Source organism: Schistocerca americana, chromosome 8, assembly GCF_021461395.2.
Source record: "Schistocerca americana isolate TAMUIC-IGC-003095 chromosome 8, iqSchAmer2.1, whole genome shotgun sequence".
In the NCBI taxonomy this organism is placed as follows: Eukaryota; Metazoa; Arthropoda; class Insecta; order Orthoptera; family Acrididae; genus Schistocerca; species Schistocerca americana.
Genome location: NC_060126.1, coordinates 514,857,009 through 514,881,377, shown reverse-complemented (window position 1 = coordinate 514,881,377; position 24,369 = coordinate 514,857,009). Strand labels below are relative to the sequence as shown.

General features: G+C 40.3%; 1 protein-coding gene across 1 annotated transcript in view; it reads right to left on the bottom strand.

Annotated features, from left to right (window-relative positions):
• Window positions 1–6,955: 6,955 nt before the first annotated feature.
• Window positions 6,956–24,369, bottom strand: part of LOC124544865 (histone-lysine N-methyltransferase PR-Set7) — a 53,830-nt gene continuing 36,416 nt past the window's right edge. Inside the window, exons 5-6 of the mRNA XM_047123578.1 lie at window positions 10,862–11,052; window positions 6,956–8,085 (exon numbers count right to left, since the gene is read on the bottom strand). Of these exons, the coding sequence (XP_046979534.1) occupies window positions 7,875–8,085; window positions 10,862–11,052 (402 nt within the window). The 3' untranslated portion in view covers window positions 6,956–7,874. The remainder of the gene's footprint in view (window positions 8,086–10,861; window positions 11,053–24,369) is intronic.

The window sequence follows — 24,369 nt, the reverse complement described above, 5'->3', positions numbered from 1 at the left end:
GTTGTCCTTTTATACAAGTGTGGAGTGATGTTCGGGTGCCCCGATGCTTGACGGCAGACAGTTCGGAGATGCTTATCCTTTCCACAATGAGTATAGTGTGCCCAGCAATCTGGACAATCTGTACGATGGTTTGTCATGAAAGACAGAAGACACCGCTGCTTACGCCAACACAGCGCAACTGACTGTTCAGAGGCCACTGACACGTCTGAAAGTGATGAACCGTGCCGCAGTGGTAGAAAAAGGACTTATGAGAATTCTGACCCCTGGGTGGCGGTTGAACTACTACTAACTGGTGAATAACAATAAGGTGTTCATTTGCTGCCTGCGCAATCTCGAAAGAGTACGCAGTTTTCAAAATATCCTATGAGGAATGACTGTCCGGCTCAAGGACTGCAGTGCATACTTCCAGTTGGGAGCCATCTGAATCACCATGTTTGTATCAACAAATCCGTATATAAGATTTTTTTAAAGACTTGCGCAAGTTAAATCACAATGCTGACTCTATCCTAGCAAATCTGTCACCCACGAGCAGTACGACTGAACCGGTTGCTTATGGTACTGACAGAACTCAGGGCACTAAGTGACCAGATGAATCATTGCAAAGAACAGTTTGATAGCAATGAACATGTTTCCTTGGATGTGAGTGCAACCGGGTAAGAGAGGGGAGCCAACTTCTTTAGTAAGAGAAATGTCATCAGGAAAGCCCAAGAAAGGAAGAACAACCATTGAAGAGCATCATTAGAACCCAAAAAGCAGTGAAATGCTGTTTCAGCTGCTGGAAATACTTGTCCCAGTCCTCTTCGGTGTCACTAATGGGTGGAAACACAAATGGACAGGACTCCACTTGGGAAGCGCACACAGCCTAAACGGATTGCGAGCCCTGAACCTGCAAACGTTTAGAGAAATGCTGGATTTCCTGAAGTAACAAGTCAGTTTGATGCTGCAACAGCTGTTGCAATTGCTGCTGCAGGAGCAGCAGTTGCTGTTACTTGTCCAAGAGTTTCCCACCCATAAGACAGTGTTAACCTTTCGCCTCATCGCCAATTACAGTAACCAAAACTGAACACGACCAGGAGACACTGGCTGTCCAGTCCAGGATGTTGACAGTGAGTTGCAAACAATGCAAAAAGACAACAGTGTCAATGAACAGACAACGAAGATGACACAGTAGAATAATAAGTCTGGAAAGTGAACAAAGTACAGAGCCTAGATGTAGCAATATCAGGAACCAAAAAACGATGAGTACAATGAATGGCAGAAGACTGGAGTCAATACGACTGAGGTCCCATCCCCTATGCTGCTAAATTTATAGTGCAGAAGAGAGCACTGATAGGTTGGTGTGGGGGAATGGCCCGCGCACAGCGCTGAGGGAACGACAGCAGCACTCTCAAATTTTAGGGGTGCCACCTAGCGGCTATCTTCTAGATCTACGCATTTTGGCGGCCTACCTCCCTTGTAAGACTGGGATACCAGACCACCCCATGCCCTCCTGTCCTCCTCCTTCCGTTCCTCTCCTTTTCCACTCACCACCGCCCCCCCCCCCCCCCACCGCCCTAAGCCATGCCTCTATGTAGCCCTGGATGGTCTGCCAGACAATACACTTCTCCCCCCCCCCCCCCCCCCCGCCACCAGTACCGTGCTTATCCCTCCCCCTTTTTCCATCCCACTCCAGGTTGCTACTTTCGCTCAGTGTGACAAGTTGGCTTCCAGTCTGAGCTGCCCTAGGTGATGATCATGTGAGGTATGGTTCCCTGTATGAATGTGCCGCCCCCCCCCCTCCCCCCACGTGAGGAAGGCTTTGGCTGAAAGCTGTAAGTCTTTTCATTGTGCCTGCCTGCAGATCAATGTGTTATCTCTACAATCAGTATTAATCTATCCTTTTTCCTAATACTGCACACAGGAAAATTATTAACAGCCTAATACAATATATAGTTGTTCTTCATGTATTTTTACAAAAGTTGTGGGTGTACTGAAAGAAAAAATGACAAATGTGTGCAAGATTATATACTTCAGTGATGGGTCTGCAGCCAAGTAAAAAAAAGTAAAGAATTTCACGAATCTGTGCTATCATCTCAGAGATTTTGGTGTAAACACTGAGTGGCAAATGGAGGCATTTTAAAAACAATTGGCTTTGTGAGCTAGCCTACAGCGCCCAAAAGAAAACCAAATCCACAGACCTTTTGCTTACATGCATACTGTAACTAAAGCTTGAATTAAACTTAATTAATTTTGCGAGAGAAGGAAAGTTGCTACTAACCATATAGGGGAGATGCTGAGTCGCGATAGGCACAATAAAAAGATTCACACCATCATAGCTTTCGGCCATTAAGGCCTTCGTCAGCAGTACACACACACACACACACACACACACACACTAACGCAAGCGCAACTTGCACAAACGTCTGCAGTCTCAGAGAGCTGAAACTACACTAAGTGGCCGAAAGTTATGATTGTGTGAATCTTGTTATTGCGCCCATCGCAACTCAGCATCTCCGCTATATGGTGAGTAGCAACTTTCCTTCTCTCGTATTGTTAAATTCCATCCTGGATTTTCCGTTGTTTGATTTAATTAATTTTTGTTGAGATCTAAACTGAATCAGCCATAGTTTCTCAGTAAGGCATTTTCTTTGGCTTCAAGAGTTGCTGAAACAAGAGAAAAATCAACCGTGTATTCCAACTGATTTACAAAAGTGAAAAGATTGTCTGGGAACTTCTTGTAATTTGTTTCCAAAGATCAGAACCAATTGTCAGTGCACCTGAATTTACAGTTTCAATACTGCAACCAGGGAAGTACGTCATGTACACCTATGAGAACAGCTGGTTTGTTGGCAGAGTTTGTGAAATCTCACCTAGTGGCCTTCAATATTGTTTCACTAGCCTGATCAGAAAGATTCGTACCACATCCCTGATAAGCACTTATCAGAAATATATCAGGACCATCTTCAACATTGGGAAGAACCAGTCATTACTAAAATTAATGGAAACTTTGACCCATTGCAACATGTAGCTCCCCTCCCAAGAATGTCAGAATGTTGGCTTGGGAACCATAAAGGCACCCAAACACGAGACTCAGGAAACTCCAGTAAATTCAATGAAAGCTCTGGTAGCCGTTTCAGAAAGACACAAGGCTCGGCAAACCTTCACTTGGTGGTCCACCCGGTAGAAGTTAACCAGCTGTGGCTGGGCTTGGCCTGTCGTAGGTTACTCTGAAAGATTGAGACGAAGTGAAACAATCGGCTATTGGCTTCACTATTATGTCAAGTAGCAAAGCAGTGTTCACAGCAGTTACAGAACTGGCCTCGTCGGACACCTCCATGGAGTGCTGAGGAGTCCCACTGATGAGATTTCCGCATGTCTGATGCTGCTGCTTTCTCTCTCCTCAGTTTCATACGGAGATGGCATGCTAATAAAAGTTTGGGTCTGAGATGTGGGAATATTTCTGTGAAAGTGTGTCATCAAATTTCACAGCTTGATATGCAATATAGCCTGCCAGATATCTGAACCTTCTGCCAAGCATTTATCATCTGTCACAGCAAGCCTCACAACTGAAATTTATGTCCCGTATTTTTGCTTCCCCATCTAGCATTGCTTGACACTTGCCATGCAAAACTGCACAGAGCAAACTTTATGGCAGGCTTTCCAGCCCCACAGATGAAGAATTTGATAGTGGGATGTCATTGGCATTCTTTCCCAGAAGCAACAAACACAGGCCATAACTCACTTCTTTCAGAGGAGGAGGTTGATAAAATGCACCAATACCTCTAACAGGTGATAAACATTTTTTTGAGGCATCCTCGTTCAGCAATTCTGTTAAAATATACTTAATGCTCAGTGGCATGAGGTCAGAATGAAGGCCAAATAAAGAATTAATCAATTTTAGCAGTCCTTTCTGAAACAACAATACTTGCTTTCTGTTGCCAACCTACAATTTTTACAGGAAAAATATATTTTATTGGCGATAATTTTGTGGTGCAGCTCATTAGTTTTGTAAGTGCTCACTGTCAAACAGAAATTCTGAATTTCAAACAAGCATTAACAAGTTGTTTGCTCTTCTTCTGGCAAAAGATAACAAACTGGTTGAGCAGTGGTGGATGGATTGTTTGGAGGAAGAGACCAAACAGCGAGGTCATCGGTCTCATCGGATTAGGGAAGGATGGGGAAGGAAGTCGGCCATGCCCTTTCAAAGGAACCATCCCAGCATTTGCCTGGAGCGATTTAGGGAAATCACGGAAAACCTAAATCAGGATGGCCGGACGCGGGATTGAACCGTCGTCCTCCCGAATGCGAGTCCAGTGTGCTACCACTGCGCCACCTCGCTCGGTTGAGCAGTGGTACTCGAACAAAGTTGTGAGGTCAAATATACACATTGGCACTCTGAACCTCCAACATTATGATGAAATTGTCATGCTATGGGGTACATTTTAATTTCTGTATTATCTAATGATAGCAGTTTCTCAAGTCTCACTTTTATAATTACTTTGCCATTGGAGAGTTACATGTTATCGCCAATGAAGAGGTTGCAAGAAATTTGTAAAACAAGGTACAATTAGAAATACCCTCACTTTTTTCGCAGGGCGATTCCAGAGTAACAATGGGACAAATGACACAACTGTCTCTTTAAAGTTGAAATTCCAAGGATGAAAAATAAATTTGTTCCTTAAAAAGTATGTGACATCTTAGGGACAGTGTGACTTGTCATTGCTGTGTGTGCTTTCTGATCCAATTGCCTTGCTTTTTTTTGGAGAGCTAGAGCTGATGTGACTTCAGATTAGTTGAAGTCAATTCACTCTCCCTTTGTCTGTGATGAAAGGCTTTCAACTTCTCTCACACAAATCTCTCTTAGTTTCAAAACACTGCACAAAGTTCTGTTCCCCCCCCCCCCCCCCCAAATCGACTCCTGGGCAGACACAATTCATTTCCTAAGTTTGGTAAATCAATTAATGTGGACAGAGCAACCTTGAGTTTCATGGATGTCAAGTTTCATAACTGCTCTTCCCTGAAATCTGCCTTCCTTGCTTTCTTCTAATACTCTTTCAGCACACGTCCAAACACTTGTGTGAACTGAAAGATTTGTATAGAGCACAGCATCTGGTTTCACAAATTTTCTGGCAGATTTATCCAGTAACCTAGCTAGCAAATCCCAGCATAACTGTCTGGTTTAAAACGTCATAAACAAACAGTAGCATATGGCACATTAATGTGGTCTTTCTAGTTACTCTCCAAAGTCCACACCCTTTGAAACTGTATGTCTCTGTGGAATTGATGGTAGGTTATTCCACTTCCCTTCATCTTTCTGTTGCAAGACAAGCAACTGGTAATGGCACACTCAGGCATATTTGTCACAAAACAAAGCTCCCCATCACGATCTAAGCTTCCACTGCAACCAGAGATTCTGCACTGCTACAGCCACGTGCTTCGACAGTGACAATGATGGCAGAACAATGATTTTCTCACTCAGCATGTGCATTCCGTTCGGGCTCATTCCGGGCCTGTCTATTGGGTGTGGCCTCTTGGTTATGAGGATAAAATCTTTTTACTATATGGCAATGGAAAATGTCATGATAGACCAACAGAACCTTTTCATTACATGGTGACTGACAACTATCTTAAAAAATTCTATCGTATGATATTCCAAAATATTGATTTGCATTAATGAATAATTGTAGAACTTCAAGGGAGAAAGTATTTGCAGAAATAGAAATACAGACTCTGTCAAACGGCAGTCAACACAAGTTTGGATCAGTTATCCTTCAGGGGTCCAAAAATCACTTTTTTTGGCAGCAAATTTCATCTCTGCACGTCTCAAAAACTACAAAACCAAAAGCAATAAAACTTACAGGTTTCATAAACAAACTACTAGGCAATAAGTTCAAAAAAAGAAAAGTTTCAAAGCCAACAACAAAAAGAGATCACACTACTCCAACTTGGGAGAAGTTTTGTCACGGCAAAATTAGCCAACAACTTTGAGTGTCACTTGTAGCAAAATTAGCGAAACAAATGACATAAAAATTACTGAATGTGCACAACGCAAACTGTTAGACTATCTTGCCAAGTTTTGCAGCTTTACCAGAAATTATCCACTCGACCACAGCACTTAAAACATAACTAAAAATCTTGAAATGTTGCTGTGACATCTGCACATCCTTCACTTAATCCTTTCAGACCTTCTGCCTACAACTGTGTACATTAATTTTTAGAGTGAATTAGCTTGACCGAAATATTTTTCCTCAATGGACACCTCACATACACATCTGTGCATGTTAATCTTTTCACGACGCACAAGTCCTCCCACCTGCTGGGCATCACTGTTAAAATATCAAAAAGTGAAGCACCTTCTGAACGCCAAAATTCACAAAAGTTGTTGGTTAGTTATACTCCACCATATAACAGCATATTATTATTGGTTTTTTGTATGGTAATTATTGAATCATCAGTGTATTTATTACAACAGTGACTATTTCCAAATTAATTATTTTAGACCATAAAAGGCAGCCACGTGTACGAAGTATATACTGAAAACAGGTACACATATTTATATAAATCTTGTATCTAAAATCATTTAAAAAATCACCAAAACGCATTAGAGCATAAAGAAATGTTTTCCTACCTCCAGACACAATTCAGGTCTGAAAAGGTTAAGAGACACCCCATTTGCAAAATAGAAAGTTGTAAATCTTCCTTTGATCGACTATCAAACTTGCACATTAAATTTGAACAAAATCTAATATGATCAAATGAGGATCACCTCCAAAACTAGATAATGTGTCATGGAAACCATAACCATTGAACAAATCAGCCGGCATTCTCGTACATAAAATTGAGAGCTGCAGGAATGTAACATACCACTGGAACAGACTTACCAGGTTCACTGGAACAGACTTACCAGGTTTCAAATAAATTATGTTTTAAAGAGGTTACACCTTCTTTGCAATAACTACAACAACATACACAAAAATTTATCATAGTTTTAGTCTCTTTACTTCACTGAATTACAGACAAAATATAATATACTTAATTTATTTCATTAGATTAAAAACAAAGAAAGCAGTCTAAGAATGATTTAAAAAGAAACAAATACTTACAAATGAAATAAAAATCCTGTGGGAATTTAGTTCAGACACACAATTCAAATTTATAGTCAACAGTACACGAATTAACTGCATTCAACTAATTTAGTTATATAACAAATAATTCAGTATACATTTTATACTAAAATTTTGGCAGTGTCAGACACATGCCATGTCTGTGTACCAATAAATAAAACATTTAGAACAAACTACACAAGAGAAAGAGTTCTGAGAATAAGTGCAATAAATTACTTTCATACAGCTACAAACTCAACAACAAATCTTAATACATAGCCACAGTTGTGAGAATATTATATGTGACACAAACAAAAATGCACAGTCAAAAAACAAATCACTATAATGCTTGTGTCCTTAAACTAACATAAAAACTAGACAAACTTTCAGTCAAAATATATCATGTACTTCTAGCAATGCACTGAATATACATGTGTTTTGATTTTTCTATAATGAAAATTTAAATACACGATTTGTTTAGTGTATAGTGATAAAAGTTGTAACATACAACAATTTTTCTTTCGCCTGATTTCTAAAATTTACATTATCTGTACTTCTTTCTTTCTTTTCTTTTTTTTTTTTTTTTTAAATGTCTATGCATAACTTGCCAAATCCCTTTCATCCTGAATCTGTCAAATGTTATAATTAATGCATATTTTATATAGGCAAGGAATGTTTTTAGATTCTTCCCTCTTTTGAGAGCTACCGTTTATTCTATTTTTCAAGTATTCATTATTGTTACATGAGGCACATGACATCACACATGCTCTTCTTTTCAGATTTCGTGGAACACTAAGAAGTCAACCAAGGATGATGCCTTATAGATTCCTTGCTTCTGTCACCATAATCGTACATCACCTCCTCACCTGCTGGTATGTCTTCTTTAGCAACAAGAACAAGCCGTGGTTTGTTTTCTACAGTCACAGTTTTTGTCACGAGATTACCATTCCGACTGTGGTTTACGAGCCTCCCTAATCTTCCTGTCTCTGCTGTGGCATCCACACTGAAATTTAAGTCACTGACTTTAACCCACGAGAAACAGCACAACAAAAAATGATTAAGTATAATACTTTAGAAAACACAAACAGTTGTATCACTCTGAAACTATTTTACTGAGCACTCCAAATAGTTTTAATGATCTAGGGTACAATAATATAAACAAATTTGGTAAAGATACTGAGAAAAAAAACTCGCAAAAGCCACAAAATCGTCAACAGTAAATAGATACCTGCAAAACAAAACATGAAAAGGGAGATGACTGAAAATGTAGAAGGCCATACCTCTTCCTCCTTTGTTGTACACCAGTGAGTTACAGATCACAAGGAAAATAGAATTCAGGCAATGGAAATAATTTTTTTCTAAGATCAGTGAAAAACAAAAAGAATGGATGCACGTAATTCCTGAACATCACAGTGACATCCAAAGTTTCCGTGTGAAATACCTTACCTACAACAAGTTTCCGTCAAAGAGGCTCTAGATATTTGCTTAGTTGCACAACAAACAAGAAAGAGGGAGGTCATCACTTTGTATAACACAGGTGTGCTCTGTCATTTACTTTGGGCTACATGACTCATCATCATCATCATCATCATCATCATTTAAGACTGATATGCCTTTCAGCATTCAGTCTGGAGCATAGCCCCCTTATAAAATTCCTCCATGATCCCCTATTCAGTGCTAACATTGGTGCCTCTTCTGATGTTAAACCTATTACTTCAAAATCATTCTTAACCGAATCCAGGTACCTTCTCCTTGGTCTGCCCCGACTCCTCCTACCCTCTACTGCAGAACCCATGAGTCTCTTGGGTAACCTTGCTTCTCCCATGCGTGTAACATGACCCCACCATCTAAGCCTGTTTGCCCTGACTGCTACATCTATAGAGTTCATTCCCAGTTTCTCTTTGATTTCCTCATTGTGGACATCGTCCTGCCATTGTTCCCATCTACTAGTACCTGCAATCATCCTAGCTACTTTCATATCCGTAACCTCAACCTTGTTGATAAGGTAACCTGAATCCACCCAGCTTTCGCTCCCATACAACAAAGCTGGTCGAAAGATTGAACGGTGCACAGATAACTTGGTCTTGGTACTGACTTCCTTCTTGCAGAAGAGAGTAGATCGTAGCTGAGCGCTCACTGCATTAGCTTTGCTACACCTCGCTTCCAGTTTTTTCACTATGTTGCCATCCTGTGAGAATATGCATCCTAAGTACTTGAAACCATCCATCTCTTTCCCACTGACATTACTTTCGTTTTGGAGATGCTAATCTTCATACCATAGTCCTTACATTTCTGATCTAGCTCTGAAATATTACTTTGCAAACTTTCAATCGAATCTGCCATCACAACTAAGTCATCCGCATATGCTTATTTTGTGTTCACATATCTTTATCTCACCCAGCCAGCCTATTGTTTTCAACATATGATCCATAAATAATATGAACAACAGTGGAGACATGTTGCAGCCTTGTCTTACCCCTGAAACTACTCTGAACCATGAACTCAATTTACCGTCAACTCTAACTGCTGTCTGACTATCCATGTAAACACCTTTAATTGCTTGCAAAAGTTTGACTCCTATTCCATAATCTCGTAGAACAGACAATAACTTCCTCCTAGGAACACGGTCATATGCCTTTTCTAGATCTATAAAGCATAGATACAATTCCCTGTTCCACTCATAACACTTCTCCATTATTTGCTGTAAGCTAAAGATCTGGTCCTGACAACCTCTAAGAGGCCTAAACCCACACTGATTTTCATCCAATTGGTCCTCAACTAATACTCGCACTTTCCTTTCAACAATACCTGAGATTTTACCCACAACGTTGATTAAAGAGATACCTCTGTAGTTGTTACAATCTTTTCTGTTTCCATGTTTAAAGATTGGTGTGATTACTGCTTTTGTCCAGTCTGATGGAACCTGTCCCGACTCCCAGGGCATTTCAATTATCCTGTGTAGCCATTTAAGACCTGACATTCCACTGTATTAGATGAGTTCCGACTTAATTTCATCCACCCCAGCTGCTTTATTGCACTGCAATCTATTGACCATTTTCTCCACTTCCTCAAATGTGATCCTATTTCCATCGTCATTCCTATCCCATTGTACCTCGAAATCTGAAACATTACTGATCGTATTTTCACCTACATTGAGCAACTCTTCAAAATATTCCCTCCATCTGCCCAAGGAATCCACAGGATTCACCAGCAGTTTTCCTGACCTGTCCAAAATACTTGCCATTTCCTTCTTACCTCCCTTTCCAGCAGCTTGACCCATAGTCTCCAACCTGTTTCCAAAGTCTTCCCAAGATTTCTTCTTGGATGCTGCAATTATCTGTTTGGCTTTGTTTCTTTCTTCAACATAACTTTCTCTGTCTACCTGAGTTCTAGTATGTAGCCATTTTTGATACGCCTTCTTTTTCCTTTTGCAGGCTGCCTTGGCTGTGTCATTCCACCAAGCTGTTTGCTTCATCCTACTTTTACACACTACTGTTCCAAGATATTCTTTAGCCACTTCTAGTACTGTGTCCCTGAGGCTACATGACTGTGTAAAAAATTTACTGTATTTTCAAACTGCATATTTTATGTCTAGATACAAAGCAGTAAAGTAATGAAAAGAATTTTTACTTGTATTTTTAAACATAATGAACAGTGACAAAAGGCCACACTAAATTTGCAAAAAAGTATGTGTTCTACGAGTAGAAACATAATGCTAAACAAATATCAATGTTCCATCCAACATGCCAAAACTTTCAGTTCTTTTTTTGTTTACTTACCAGTACTGAGTGTTCTTGTGCTTGAAGTAATACATATAACAGCCAGTATTCTGATCCTGTGCATAGAGTGCTTCCCGGACTTTTGCTTCAGTCATACTGATGAGTTCTCCAGCATATTCAACTACAAACTCACCCTTGTGGAAATCTCTTGTCGTAACAATACCACGCCCCTTTCCCTCAAAGTTGTGAACCTTAAATCCAAACATACAAATAATTATTGCATGATGTAGTAACTCATTTAAAATCCTTTATACAAAACAAAAACATTATGCTGATTCCAAAACAAAAACCATTACAGAAACGCATTTTATCAACTTAGGGCAAAGTCTGTAAAAGGGACTAAACAGTAGTGTGACTAAATAAATTCTATTAGCTGAGGCTAAATGTACTATGAATATATGAAGGATATGTAGCTAACAGTGACACATACCATAAAAATATTCTGATACAAGTATCAATGTCAATAATCTATACATACAGACACAGACTAAGTGTCAGTGATGGCCGGCAGAGGGCACTGGTGCTGAAGTACCGTATTTACTCGAATCTAAGCTGCACTTTTTTCCGGTTTTTGTAATCCAAAAAACTGCCTGCGGCTTAGAATCGAGTGCAAAGTGAGCGGAAGTTCTGAAAAATGTTGGTAGGTGCCGCCACAACTAACTCCTGCCATCGAATATATGTACCACTACAAAGGCACGCTTTGCAGGCACAAAGATAAACACTGGCGCCAAAACCTCTGCGACAGTAAATAAATTTAAAAAAAAGGTGGAAGACGAGCTTTTTTTTCTCCGCTCCGAGTTTCGACCACTGCGTTTTCATACATTATCCAACGAAGTAAATACAAATTCCGTATTGTTCATCATCGAATGTGGCAGCATTTCAATGTACTATGAAAATCCGACTGGCAAGACTGTTCGGGACGTTTGTCAGTATGGCCAATTCTACGTTCTGAATTTTTTCCTACCTGTGAGAAGAGATGGTTGCTAACAGGAACTTTTATGAATTGTGAATCACATGCAGTATTCTCTCCACCATAAGAAAAATATGAATATAAACATGTTGCCATGCATTCTTTCGTGTTTGCTGCTATCTCATTTAAATCCTGTCTGCCTAAATAAACTACGAAACTAGAGTGAGACAACAGCAAATGCGGAAGAATATACATATCATGTCATGTTTATATTCGTATTATTCTTATGCCTAATAGTGATACAGTCAGAAATGAAGCACGGCAATTGACTAGATTTTTAAATCTAAGATGACTTTAATTTCTGTGCAGAATGAAATGTACTAAAGAGGCGTCTGCAAAGATTTTCAAACGGAGAAAAATTTTCGCTTAACTCTCGTTTTCTATCATACGCAGTCTATTATTTGGTTCTTGTTGATCATTATCAAAGAAAGCAGCAATGTAAGTAACAACAAATAGCAGTCTTTTGCCATTGTTTCGTTAATGAGACGATTCCTTTCTTTTTTTTTAATTGTTAGTGGCGGTAGCGTGCACAAAAGCAAGACAGGCCGTAAACACTCGTTATCAGAATGCGACAATCAATGTATGACACAGTACAGTAACGCATTTTCGGCTTAGAGTGACGTAAACATCCGTAACAAAGAGAACGGCACTTACCAGATCAAAGAAAAATAAGCAATCAAGTCAAAGCCAGGTGAAGCACTTGAAAAAGGAAAGGTACCCATATAAATACGGATGGAGCACCTGACGCATAGCAATGGCTACCTGATTAAAGCTTAACTGCTAAGCTTACGACTCGAACCAAACTACTATAGCTGTATTGTCATTCATTCGACCTAAATTGTGTCTCATACTACAATGGACCAACTTTGTTTTGATTTGGAGGTGCGGCCTAAAACTTTTCTCTCCCCTTGAATTTCGAGTCTCAAATTTCAGGTACGGCTTAGATTCGGGAAATTTTTTTTTTCTTGATTTCAAGTCTCATTTTTCAGGTGCGGCTTAGATTCGAGTGCGGCTTAGATTCGAGTAAATGCGGTACACCATGATCACCACTGTAAATTCAGCAGTTTAAAATAAAATATTCCCAGTCATTTTAATTAATGACTACATATGGAAGAGTGAGTGTCTGACAGTAAAACAAAATTAAATACAGTGGTGGAAATAAAATCTATACACAACTGGCAACAAGGGTTGCTGCTCGGCGAACAGAGTGGTGATAGCTTGAATACCAATTCCTATTTATTCAGAAGAGTGCTAGTTCAAACAGCGCCGCACACAGCAGTGCTCGTCGGGTCGCTGTGTGCGTCGGCCACGAGTGGCATGGGGACTGGGCATCCTTCCACAAGCACCGCCACAGGAGAACAAAAACGCCCTAAAGAGACATCACATGGTGGTGCCAGTTAAGATTTTACTCTGGAAACACACTAATGACTATCAAAGCTTTTAACAAAATATTTATTGATTCTTTAAACAATGGAAAATCCACAATGGATGCGGCTAAACGTCTTCGCTTATTGGTTATTAACTATATTACACAATAGGCTAGGTTTTATTTATTTATTAGCTTTATCACAGTGAAAGGTTTGCTATTTACTTTAACTGTTATACAATGTTGTGTTATTTACTTCATTAGGGCAGGAGGTTTCTGTTATTTCCCATTACTGTTTTATTACTGATGAACCACTGTTGGAATCGACCAAATCATACAAATACCTGGGTATGACACCTCGTAGGGACATGAAATTGAATGATCACATAGGCTCAGTTGTGGGTAAAACAAGTGGTAGATTTCAGTTTATTGGTAGAATACTGGGGAAGTGTGATCAGTCTACAAAGCAGATTGCTTACAGTCACTCGTGTGACTGGTTCTAGAATAAGTGTGTGTGGGCACGTACCAGGTAGAACCAACAGAGGCTATTGAATGTATACAGAGAAGGGCAGTGTGAATGGTCGCAGGTTTGTTTAATCCATGGAAGCGTGTCAGAGAGATACTGCAGGAACTTAACAGGAAGACCCTAGAAGATAGATGTAAACCATCCCGAGAAAATCTAAAAACAAAGTTTCAAGGACCGGCTTTAAATGATTACTCTACAAATATACTACAACCCCCTATGTATTGCTCACATAGGGATAAGATTAAGATAATTACTGCATGCACGGATGCATTCAAACAATCATTCTTCCCATGCTCCATATGTGAATAGAACAGGAAGAAACCCTAATAACTGGTACAATGTGTACCCTCTGCCATGTACCTTGCCGTGGCTTGCAGAGTATAAATGTAGATATACATTTGTACTTAAATTGTGGATTTTATTTCAAGTTATTTATTTCATTTTCTCATTTCACCACATGAAATCATTTTAATTAATGACTATGAAGACTTTATTTTGAACTACTGAATGTGTGATCATGATCACTCACGTACATCAAGATCAGTGAACTGTACTGGCGATAGTTATTTTGTGTAAGAGCAGGGCACACCCAGGCCATCACCAGTACCTATCTGTATAGATTTTTGACATTGAAAATTGCACAAAAAATATTTTTATGGTATATGTGTCATGTATATTTTTATACATTCCTACATTTTTTGTTTGTTTGTATATTTAACATCAGCCAATTGAGCTTATTTGGCCACACTACTGTTTTCCTATCTGTAAGGCATCTGATGATGGTGAGGCGTAGCACCCTGCATTGTGCCTACTGAGATCGCACGTAACAACAGTGAACAGGTGTGCAGTATGAGTCATGTGCAGGATAGGTGGTGTCAGGTGCACGAGAGTATGTAGTTTCTATGTGATCTGGCAGAGGTCACTGGCTGGTGGACACTGTTTGAGCTGCAGTCACAATACTGTTATATTTATTTTCAGTTCTGTTTGCTTAATTTTCTAATTGTTTCTTAATTACTATTATAATTGTGCTTGGTTATGAGAGTGAATGGTGGTGTGAATGTGAAATAATGTTTTATGTAAAGTTTTTATGCTACACGTTGAAATAACTGGTCTCTTGAGGAATGTTCAAGAATGGTGTGTGTGTGTGTGTGTGTGTGTGTGTGTGTGTGTGTGTGTTAGTCATTTGTACTGGGGAATTTGTAATAAACTAGTTTGTCAGTTTATGGTACTGGTGAAATGAGATCATGATTTTTGTAAAGTAGCTTTGTTAAGAAAATGTGTGAAAACTTCAATTTTCTGGGTAGCATCATACCACACAATGGAAGTTCTAAACTAGAAGTCTTAAACAGAATAACAAATGGATCTAGCTTCTTCCACCAAGTACGGAATCTAATCTGGGGCAAGGAAGTCCCTCTAACAGCCAAACAGACCATGTATAAAACTTATCTCCTGCCAATCATGATGTATGTCTAGACGTATGTCTACACGTATGTCTAGAGGCCTGTGTCATAAATAAGAGAGAAGAGAGTCAAATACAAGCATGTGAAATGAAGTTCCTTAGGTCAGCTCTACAAAAAACTAGGGAGAGACAGAGTCAGGAATGATTACGTAAGGAGGGAGCTGCAGGTGACATTGACTACAGAGGAGAGGAGGAGTGCTTTGAGACTCAAGTGGTTCAATCATGTGAAGCGAATGCACCCGATTCGAACTCCACACCAGTATTTGGAGATGGAGGTGCCAAGAGAAGACTAATTGGGCAGCCTAGAAAGATGACGATGATGATGACATTTGGTATGTGGGGCGCTCAACTGCACGGTTATCAGCGCCCGTACATATTCCCAACCTTTGCTCAGTCAAATCTCACCACTCTCATGAATGATGATGAAATGATGAGGACAACACAAACACACAGTCATCTCGAGGCAGGTGAAAACCCCTGACCCCACCGGGAATCGACCCCGTGCTCGGGAAGCGAGAAGGCGACCGCGAGACCACGAGCTGCAGACGGTCTAGAAAGAGATTGACAGACCAGGTTAAGGAAGATCTCAAGAGGAGAGGAGTAACACGGGATGTAGTGGAGAGGGAAAAGCTATACCAGGACAGAAACCAATGGAGGCATATCGTTGACCAAGTTCCTACCCGACTCGCTGGAAGGAAATCCTGATGATGATGATGATGATGATGATGATGATGAGTTTTGTTAAGAGGGAGTTAATTTTATATTTGTGGGTTTTCAAAATTATGTCAATTTACTGTTCTGATTCAATGACAAATTTTTATTGATTAGTACATATGCTTGGGTTTGAATGGTTTCATGTTGGTTTCTGACTGGCTGTGATGTTTCTCTGCCAATCAGAAATTAGCATATTCAGATGTATTTTGGGAACTAGAAACTTCTTTTATGTAGAGAGATGCGTAGAGTCAGGGCTTGGACTGACCTATTGATGGGTACACTGATAAAAATTATTAATATTGTAATATTTTGGTACCAAAATGTTTGAAAGTGACAAAGTGTGGAAGAGAGTTAAATTTAACGCACTGCGTGAAATTCGGAGTTTTTGGAGATATTTTAAAAAACTAAATTCTGTGTGTCATCTTGCTTTCTCACAAATGCGAACATTTTGTTACTTGAGACTGATTATAGCAACATCTGAGTGAGCTATTCTAACAGAAACATATAGCAACATCTGAGTGAGCTATTCTAACAGAAACAATCAGTTTGTAAACTTTCTGTGAAAGTTGACTAATGACTACTATAAACAGGCTTGAGTTATGAATGATGTGTGTTTGTGGACTTTTCAGACTTTGTAGTAACTCATGTATGCAAGCTTACCGTAATAAGTTTGGAAATTTACACACATAAATACTTTCACTTAACTATTGTTAACCATACTATAAAAAACAAATTTTAGTGTGGTTACGAGGTGTACAGCTGTTTTTCCTATAGCTTTTTCTGGCTGAGGATGGCATTTCAGTAACGTCAAGGAGTCGTGCGTGCGAGAAGATATTCACCTCAAGGTGAGTGGAGCTTCATACACAGCAGAATCACTCCAAACTGCCAAAATGGCAGTAACCAAAACGAATAATTTTGAATTTTGTAACGTGTTCAAGACACATATCTGCAGATAAGTAAAATGCAACATTAAATTTTCAGTCTGTAGTGGAGTGCACACTGATAAAAATTTCTTGGCAGATTACAACTGTGTGCCAGCAACTTTGCTACCACCTGAGCTACATGAGCTTGACTCACAGCCTGCCCTCATGGGTTTACTTCCACCACTACCTCATCTCCTACCTTCCAAATTTCACAGAAGTTCTCCAGCCTAACTTGGAGGTGGATAACTTGGCTGTGAAAGACAAATGTTCTGGGCTTGAGCCCCCAGTTGGGACAAAGTTTCAATCTGCCAGGAAGTTTCAAAGTAAAATGTGTTTTATGTGCATACTGGCCACTGGATTCTGATGTAGTGAAGTGCTCCCTGATCACATGTCATCATCTTAATCTGATATTGAGATACTGTGTTACTCTGACATTCAAGAAATTTACCTTCGATGTGACTGCTGTGTAAGGCTGCGTTCACACTGCCGGCCGGGCCGAGCCGGGCTGACGCGTACTGGCTCGGCTCGTGCCTAGCCAGCTTAGGCCGACGAGTACTGCATTCACATTGCGCGCCGCGCCGAGCCGGGACGGCGAAATGGGGGAAAGTCCACTTCCCCGATTTTCATGTTTTAAAAATTCTTAGTGGTATATAAGACTTCGCCACATCGTTTTATGAACTTATTTTTTTCTTAAAAGCGTTACTTACGTCGTGAAAAAAGAAAAAGTCTACTTTTCGTTTCGCGTGATTTCTTAGTTTCGTAACGCTTCCCAACCGATTTTGAAGAAAGTATGCGGCTAAAGAATCTGATTTTTGTACACGTGGTAGTGCAACATCTTAGCTTCGTATTGAATCATTTATCTTTCCATATTTCTTAACAGTCATTGTGAAATGATGCTATTTGTCAACGTTGTGCACTTGATTTACAAATGCTGTAGTGAAAAAGTTATGTAGCGGTTAGCTTACTGTTAAATCCGTTTTAGACCATACATTGTTGGGAATGAAATGTAGCTAAAAGTACCAAAAAGTTTTTGAAATGATAATGATACTGATATCTGTCTCTGGTCTCAAGTAATGCGAGCTATTCAGTGGCGTCAGTGCCGCGTCCGCAAGCCACGGAGTTCGCGCGGTTACAGCTTGGTTTAGTGTAGTCATATAATGCAGGACAGAAAAAAACTAATTACTAGTGATCAGCGCAGACCTAGTGCCGGTCCCTCTTATTATTTTAATGGTCTCATTCTCTAGATAAATCCAAATGTGTAAGAATTTTTCCCTCGGCTACTGGACAATTCGTCTGCTATGCTTTTATAATTGGCCACACGTTGCATCACAAAAGACAAACAATTATTTGTCATCAACATCCTACAATTAGTATGATGTACATTTCGTATTTCGAACTAAAAGATAACTGAAGCGCAATTCTGTAGTCTCGTTGTCTACTTTGACAGAAAAAATAATGGAGAGTTAATGAAACTACTGTAGATCGGCACAGATGTGCGTTTCATTGTTCTTCATTGTTTTTTTTTCTTCCTTGGCGGGCTGCGCTGCACTGTCAAGGTAATCCCCACTCTTTGGCTAAATGGCTGGAGGGAGGCCAAACAAATAAATTTAAAAAGATCTCCACCCTTCGACAGCTGACAAGCAAGTCAGTAGAAAACGCAGCTGCAGTCAACAGTTGCTCGCCTTTAGCTAGTCTGTGCTGTCGTGTAGAACAATGTCTTCACTCTTTTATTGGTATTGTTTTGACTCTGCAGTAACTCGTCGAGTTTTGAAGCACAGAAGAACTAGGAGGTTATGGATTCATCCTATGAACAGCGACAGACATTTAGGAGAGTTTTTTTCTTTATATGAAGAACTTAAAAACTATCCTGAAAAATTTTATTCAAATTACAGAATGAATCATAATAAATTTCAGTATGTGCTGCAGAACATTCAAGACAAAATTTCTAAACAGAACACAAATTTTCGCAGAAGTATAACAGCAGAAGAAAAATTGTGTATAACGATAAGGTGAGATTCGTTAGTACACACTTTTTGGTTTGCAGTAGAACTTTGTACAGCATTCGCTACCTCCAGTTCATTGTAGTCATGCTTTTGTATTTTAAATTTCACAAACGCTAACCTCTGAGGGGAAGAGAGTTTATGGGACTCCTGAGAATCATTAGGAAGTAATTAGCTTCGTCATTTTGGGTAATGTCTTGCTGTGCCTTCAACGAAGAATCGCAGAAATACTCCTTCAGAATTTTCCAACTTTTTTCTTCTTTTTTCTTCATGATGCAGCGCTTGGCAGTGGTGATGGTTAATCACGTGGAGCCACTGATGACCTCACAGAATTCTTTTCATTACCTTGTAAGATAGACAGATTGATACGCGAAGAGTTTTGAGATAATGCCCTTTGACTGAGTGGTTCTATCTCCACTGTTAAGGAACTGCCACAGCATGACTTTACAATGCATTATCATCTGGTAGGGACACATTTCCGTCCCTCAGTGACACTCATATCTGTCTCCGTTTACAAGTAAATGCGAACTATTCAGTGGCGGCAATGCCGCGATCGCTGGCAAGCTATTGTTGTAAATACATGTAAATACGGTAGATTAAATAAATGAAATAAAAGTTATTTCGCATGTATCATCATAATAAACGTAATTTTTCCTCACTGATTGTGAAATGTGAGGTAAAATCTTAAAATAAAAGACGTGTGCAGTCACACTTGTGAAGAAAGCAGAAGGGAGACGTGTGATGCGTGTACTGCAGAAGCTGCAGTGCTGCTCCACAGGCTCGCGCCTGCGGTCGGCTCGCGCCGGCAATATTAAACACTCGGGATGTCGCCGGCTCGGCTGCGGGAGGCTCACGCCGTGTCGGCGCGGCCCGACCGCCAGTGTGAACACCGCAATTCAAAACCATGTGTTTGATATCGGAGCGGGCGGCGGCCCGGCCAGGCTCGGCTCGGCCCGGCCGGCAGTGTGAACGCAGCCTAAGAGTTCTGTCCCAAAATTAAAGCTTTGTACAGCTCCACATATCTCCTTAGGAAAAGAGCAACATGATCCAGTTACAATGAAAAATATTTAAAGTGACTCCTACTGTGCAAATATACTGGTTGCATAAATAATTTAGAAAGGCATCTTATTTAGTTTATTAAGAAGGAAAAAGTAGACCAGACTATCTTGTTTGAAACACCACACATACATAGGTCCCAACAGTGAGACTTTGACAGCCTTACATGGCACATTATTTACCATTTTAGCATTTCTGAAGCTTGTTATTTAGTTTGGCTGCATATTAAGCATTGTTACACGACAGCCAGAAAAAATGATCCGAGGTGTACTGCTTTGGCCAGAACACTACCACAGCACGCGCTCTGATGTATGATGTGAGGGCCACGGGGGCGCCAAGCCCGCACGAGATGGGAGTGATTCTGTGCACGTGATGTCACAGAGACCATTGCAGTTAGGACATAGGGTACCAGCATTCTACACGTTTGTGTACCTGGAGTGTAGGCCGCAAAGCTTACAGAAGAGCACAATAAGTCAAGGTGGAGAGCTCAGAGTGACATTCTTTTGATATGCAGACTGAGTGTGGAACTTTTGTATTTAATTAGTCTCTAAGTGAAAAAGAGAATATGTGACAACTTTTCACATTAACTTTAGTAACAATTGTAATAACTAAATCACAGAAAAGACAGAACTACCACCTGAAAGCACTCATCGAGATGCATACAGTGAGCTACTTAGACATTTATTTAATTATTTAACTACCCGACTACAGATGCCTGAATCAAATATTAATATAGTCAGCATAATCAATTACACCTGACAGCTACACCAATAGCATTGCAGCATGTGGTGGATAACATACGCACACATCATAAACACATTTAGGTCATAAGTTTTCTAGGTTTAATTTTGAAGTTTTAATTAATTAATTAATTAATAATTTTTATAGCTTTTTGCATAATTTAAATTATGAGAGACATGAATTTATATAGCACCAGTGGAAAGAGCAGGTTATTTCCTACAAGACTGATGTGCCACTTGTGTGTTTCCTGCACATGTTAACGGTAAATTTAAAACAAAAATCAAATACTGTTCTCATTATATGAATTTTGCAGTCACTATAATTAAGATTTTGGGTGGACAAATTAACCAAATGTTTACTGTAATACATCATTTCAGTCTGTGTTTCTGCACACATCTGGTACTTCTAATTTCAGTATAGCATGTGAGAATCAAAAGTTGTATTTTGAACTAGTGAAATTTTCTACTAGTTGTACAATATAAATTCACAGAAACTTTTCCAGACCACAGCTGTCCACACTTATAGAAGGTCACTGCCCTCTTCGGTTTTAGCAGCCATTCGGAAGTGCAGGGGCAGAATCTGCGTGTCTCTGAGCAGTGATTCTTCTTTGTACTTCAAAAATTTCACGACATTAGACTGATGAATGTAGAATAATTTTGCAGTGGGTCAGATGGACTTGATTTTTTGTGATAAGGACCAGTGTGGACTCTGAATTATTCATGTGTCAGTTGGGACTCCAATTTGGGCAAGACAGATCAAACTCTGAAAATTAATCACCTATGGACACTTGCAATTGTAATAATTTAGCAGTTTATTACACTTCACTAATTTTATAGAAAGTTCCCCACAACTGTTTAGGGGTGGGGGATGGGGGACGGACTAGAGGGGGGCAGGGAAGGGAGTGTCAAGTCACATTTAGCTCCATTTAGCAATGAAAATCAGGTTTTCCACTTGTCTGCTATTTAATATGTGGAAGTATTGCATAAAAAATGAATATTTTTGAACTTTAAGCTCAGTGTTGCAAAACATCACTTACTACCCAACCTAGTAGACGTTTTTACCCGAATGTGTGCATTAGTGGTAGTTAATTTAAATTTATAGAGAAAGTGAGCAGGGTGACCACAAATCTTATGATGTAGGGATGAATCAAAAACATTATTCTCTGGTCACATTGATACCATAGTAAAATTGAGTTTTATTTATTACCGTGCCACCACCATTGACAGAAAAATCTGTCCAAAAATTGGTTAAGTTAAAAAATGTTTTTATTGTAGTTTTCTGAAACTATAATACCCAAGAGAATCACCCAAGTTCTACTTCTGCTTTTCTATGCTTAATGTGCTGTGCTCACTGACTGTCTCTGTGGACTGAAACCTTGATGCTGAAAACGTATGACTAAACTGTCTCTAAAATCGACAAAATATGGAATATAGCTTCTTCATGGAATATTATACACTGATGTGCCAAAGAAACTGGTATACACATGCGTATTCAAATACAGAGATATGTAAACAGGCAGAATACGGCACTACGCTCAGCAATGCCTATATAAGACAACAAGTGTCTGGCGCAGTTGTGAGATTGGTTACTGCTACTACAATGGCAGGGTACCATATTTAAGTGAGTCTGATCGTGATGTTACAGTCGGGGCACGAGCAATGAGACACAGCATCTCCGAGGTAGTGATGAAGTGGGGATTTTCCCATACGACCATTTCACAAGTATACCATGAATATCAGGAATATGTTAAAACATCAAATCTCTGACATCGCTGCAGCCGGAAAAAGATCCTGCAAGAACGGGACCAATGATGACTGAAGAGAATCATTCAACATGACAGAAGTGCAACACTTCCGCAAATTGCTGCAGATTTCAATGCTGGGCGGTCAGCAAGTGTCAGCGTGCGAACTGTTCAACGAAACATCATCGACATGGGCTTTCAGAGCCAAATGCCCACTCGTGTACCTTTGATGACTGCACGACCACAAAGCTTTATGCCTTGCCTAGGCCCGTCAACACCGACATTGGACTGTTGATGCCTGAAAGCATGTTGCGTGGTAGGACGAGCCTCATTTCAAATTATATCGAGTGGATGGGCATGTACAGGCATGTAGACTACCTCATGAATCCATGGACCCTACAAGTCAGCAGGGGGCTGTCCAAGCTGGTGGAGGCTCTGTAATGGTGCGAGGTGTGTGCAGTTGGAGTGATATGGGACCCCTGATACGTCTAGATGTTACTGACAGGTGACACGTAAATACGCATCCTGTCTTATCAGCTGCATCCATTCATGTCCATCATGCATTCCGATGGACTTGGGCAATTCTGGCAGGATAATGCGACACCCCACACATCCAGAATTGCTAGAGAGTGGCTCCACGAACACTCTTCTGAGTTTAAACAGGCCGCCAAATTCCCCAGACACAAACATTACTGAGCGTACCGGGGATGCCTTGCAATGTGATGTTCAGAAGAGGTCTCCGCCACCTCATACTCTTATGGATTTATGGGCAGCCCTGGAGAATTCATGGTGTCAGTTCCCTCCAGCACTACTTCAGACATTAGTCAAGTCCATGTCAAGTGGTGTTGTGGCACTTCTGCGTGTTGCGGGGGCCTTACACGATATTAGGCAGGTGTACCAGTTTCTTTGGCTCTTCAGTGTATTAACTGAGTAAGACAACAGGAAACACTTCTTTTAATACATTTCTGTTGATAACCACTAACACCTGTTATAATAATTGAACAGTTTTCCACCTCACGGAATAGAGGCAGAATGAAACTTACTACGTCCTCATGATGTCATCCTTCTTACTGCCACAAGCTTCAGCATTCTCTGGATTTCCTTCTGCTGTCCTTCCTCAATCTGAGCTTGCATTTCATATCTATGGACCTCACCACTAGTAGACAATCTGAACAGTAATCTGCCTTCCTTTCTCTGATTAAGCAGCAGGACGATACCACTATCTACGATATGAGAGTGGATGTTGCTCAGAAGTTTCTTAGCAACCGAGAATGGTGTGCACGTATCAAGTGAGTGTAGACTTTGCCCTATGCAGAGAGAGAGAGAGAGAGAGAGAGAGAGAGAGAGGATTTTGTAGCACTACCAATTTCTTCTCTGCCTTTGTCCCACACCACACACTCGAGCTGTGGGAATTGCCAACACTAGGGAAGTGCCATGAACGGGCAGTGTATCTGCTCATGACTCTCTTAAAATATTTATATACATGTTAAGTTACCTTTCATAATTTAAGACAAAAATAATACTGTGGCCACAGAGAACAAGATTTTATTAATCAAGCGCAGAAACGGTACAAGGAACAGTAGAACACATCTGGGGATGAGCGCCTGCTACACTGTCCTTGCGTAGGGAACTGCTCAGGCAGATGACACAACAGTTACTGTGCCACATACACGAGTCGCACGTACCTCTGGTGGGCAGCTTGCACAGATGACAGTGGAACGTTCAGATGTAGTTTGCTGGCGGCCACACCTGTTGCGCGTACCAGCCCCCCCCTTCAGGGAAAGGGCACTCTTCTGACAAAGGCATCACGACGACCATCAACACGTCAGTGGTGCCCGCAGTAGGCACCGCAGGTGCCGAAGGCAAGGCAGAAGAAGATTACAGGCCAGAACTGGTGACTACGGGCAGAAGTCGTGCAGCATCCATTTCCCACTTAATACCAGAGGAGAGAACAGGTGGCGAGGGTGCAGGAAGTGTCTCAACATTCGGAAACACGACATAGTGCAACTGTG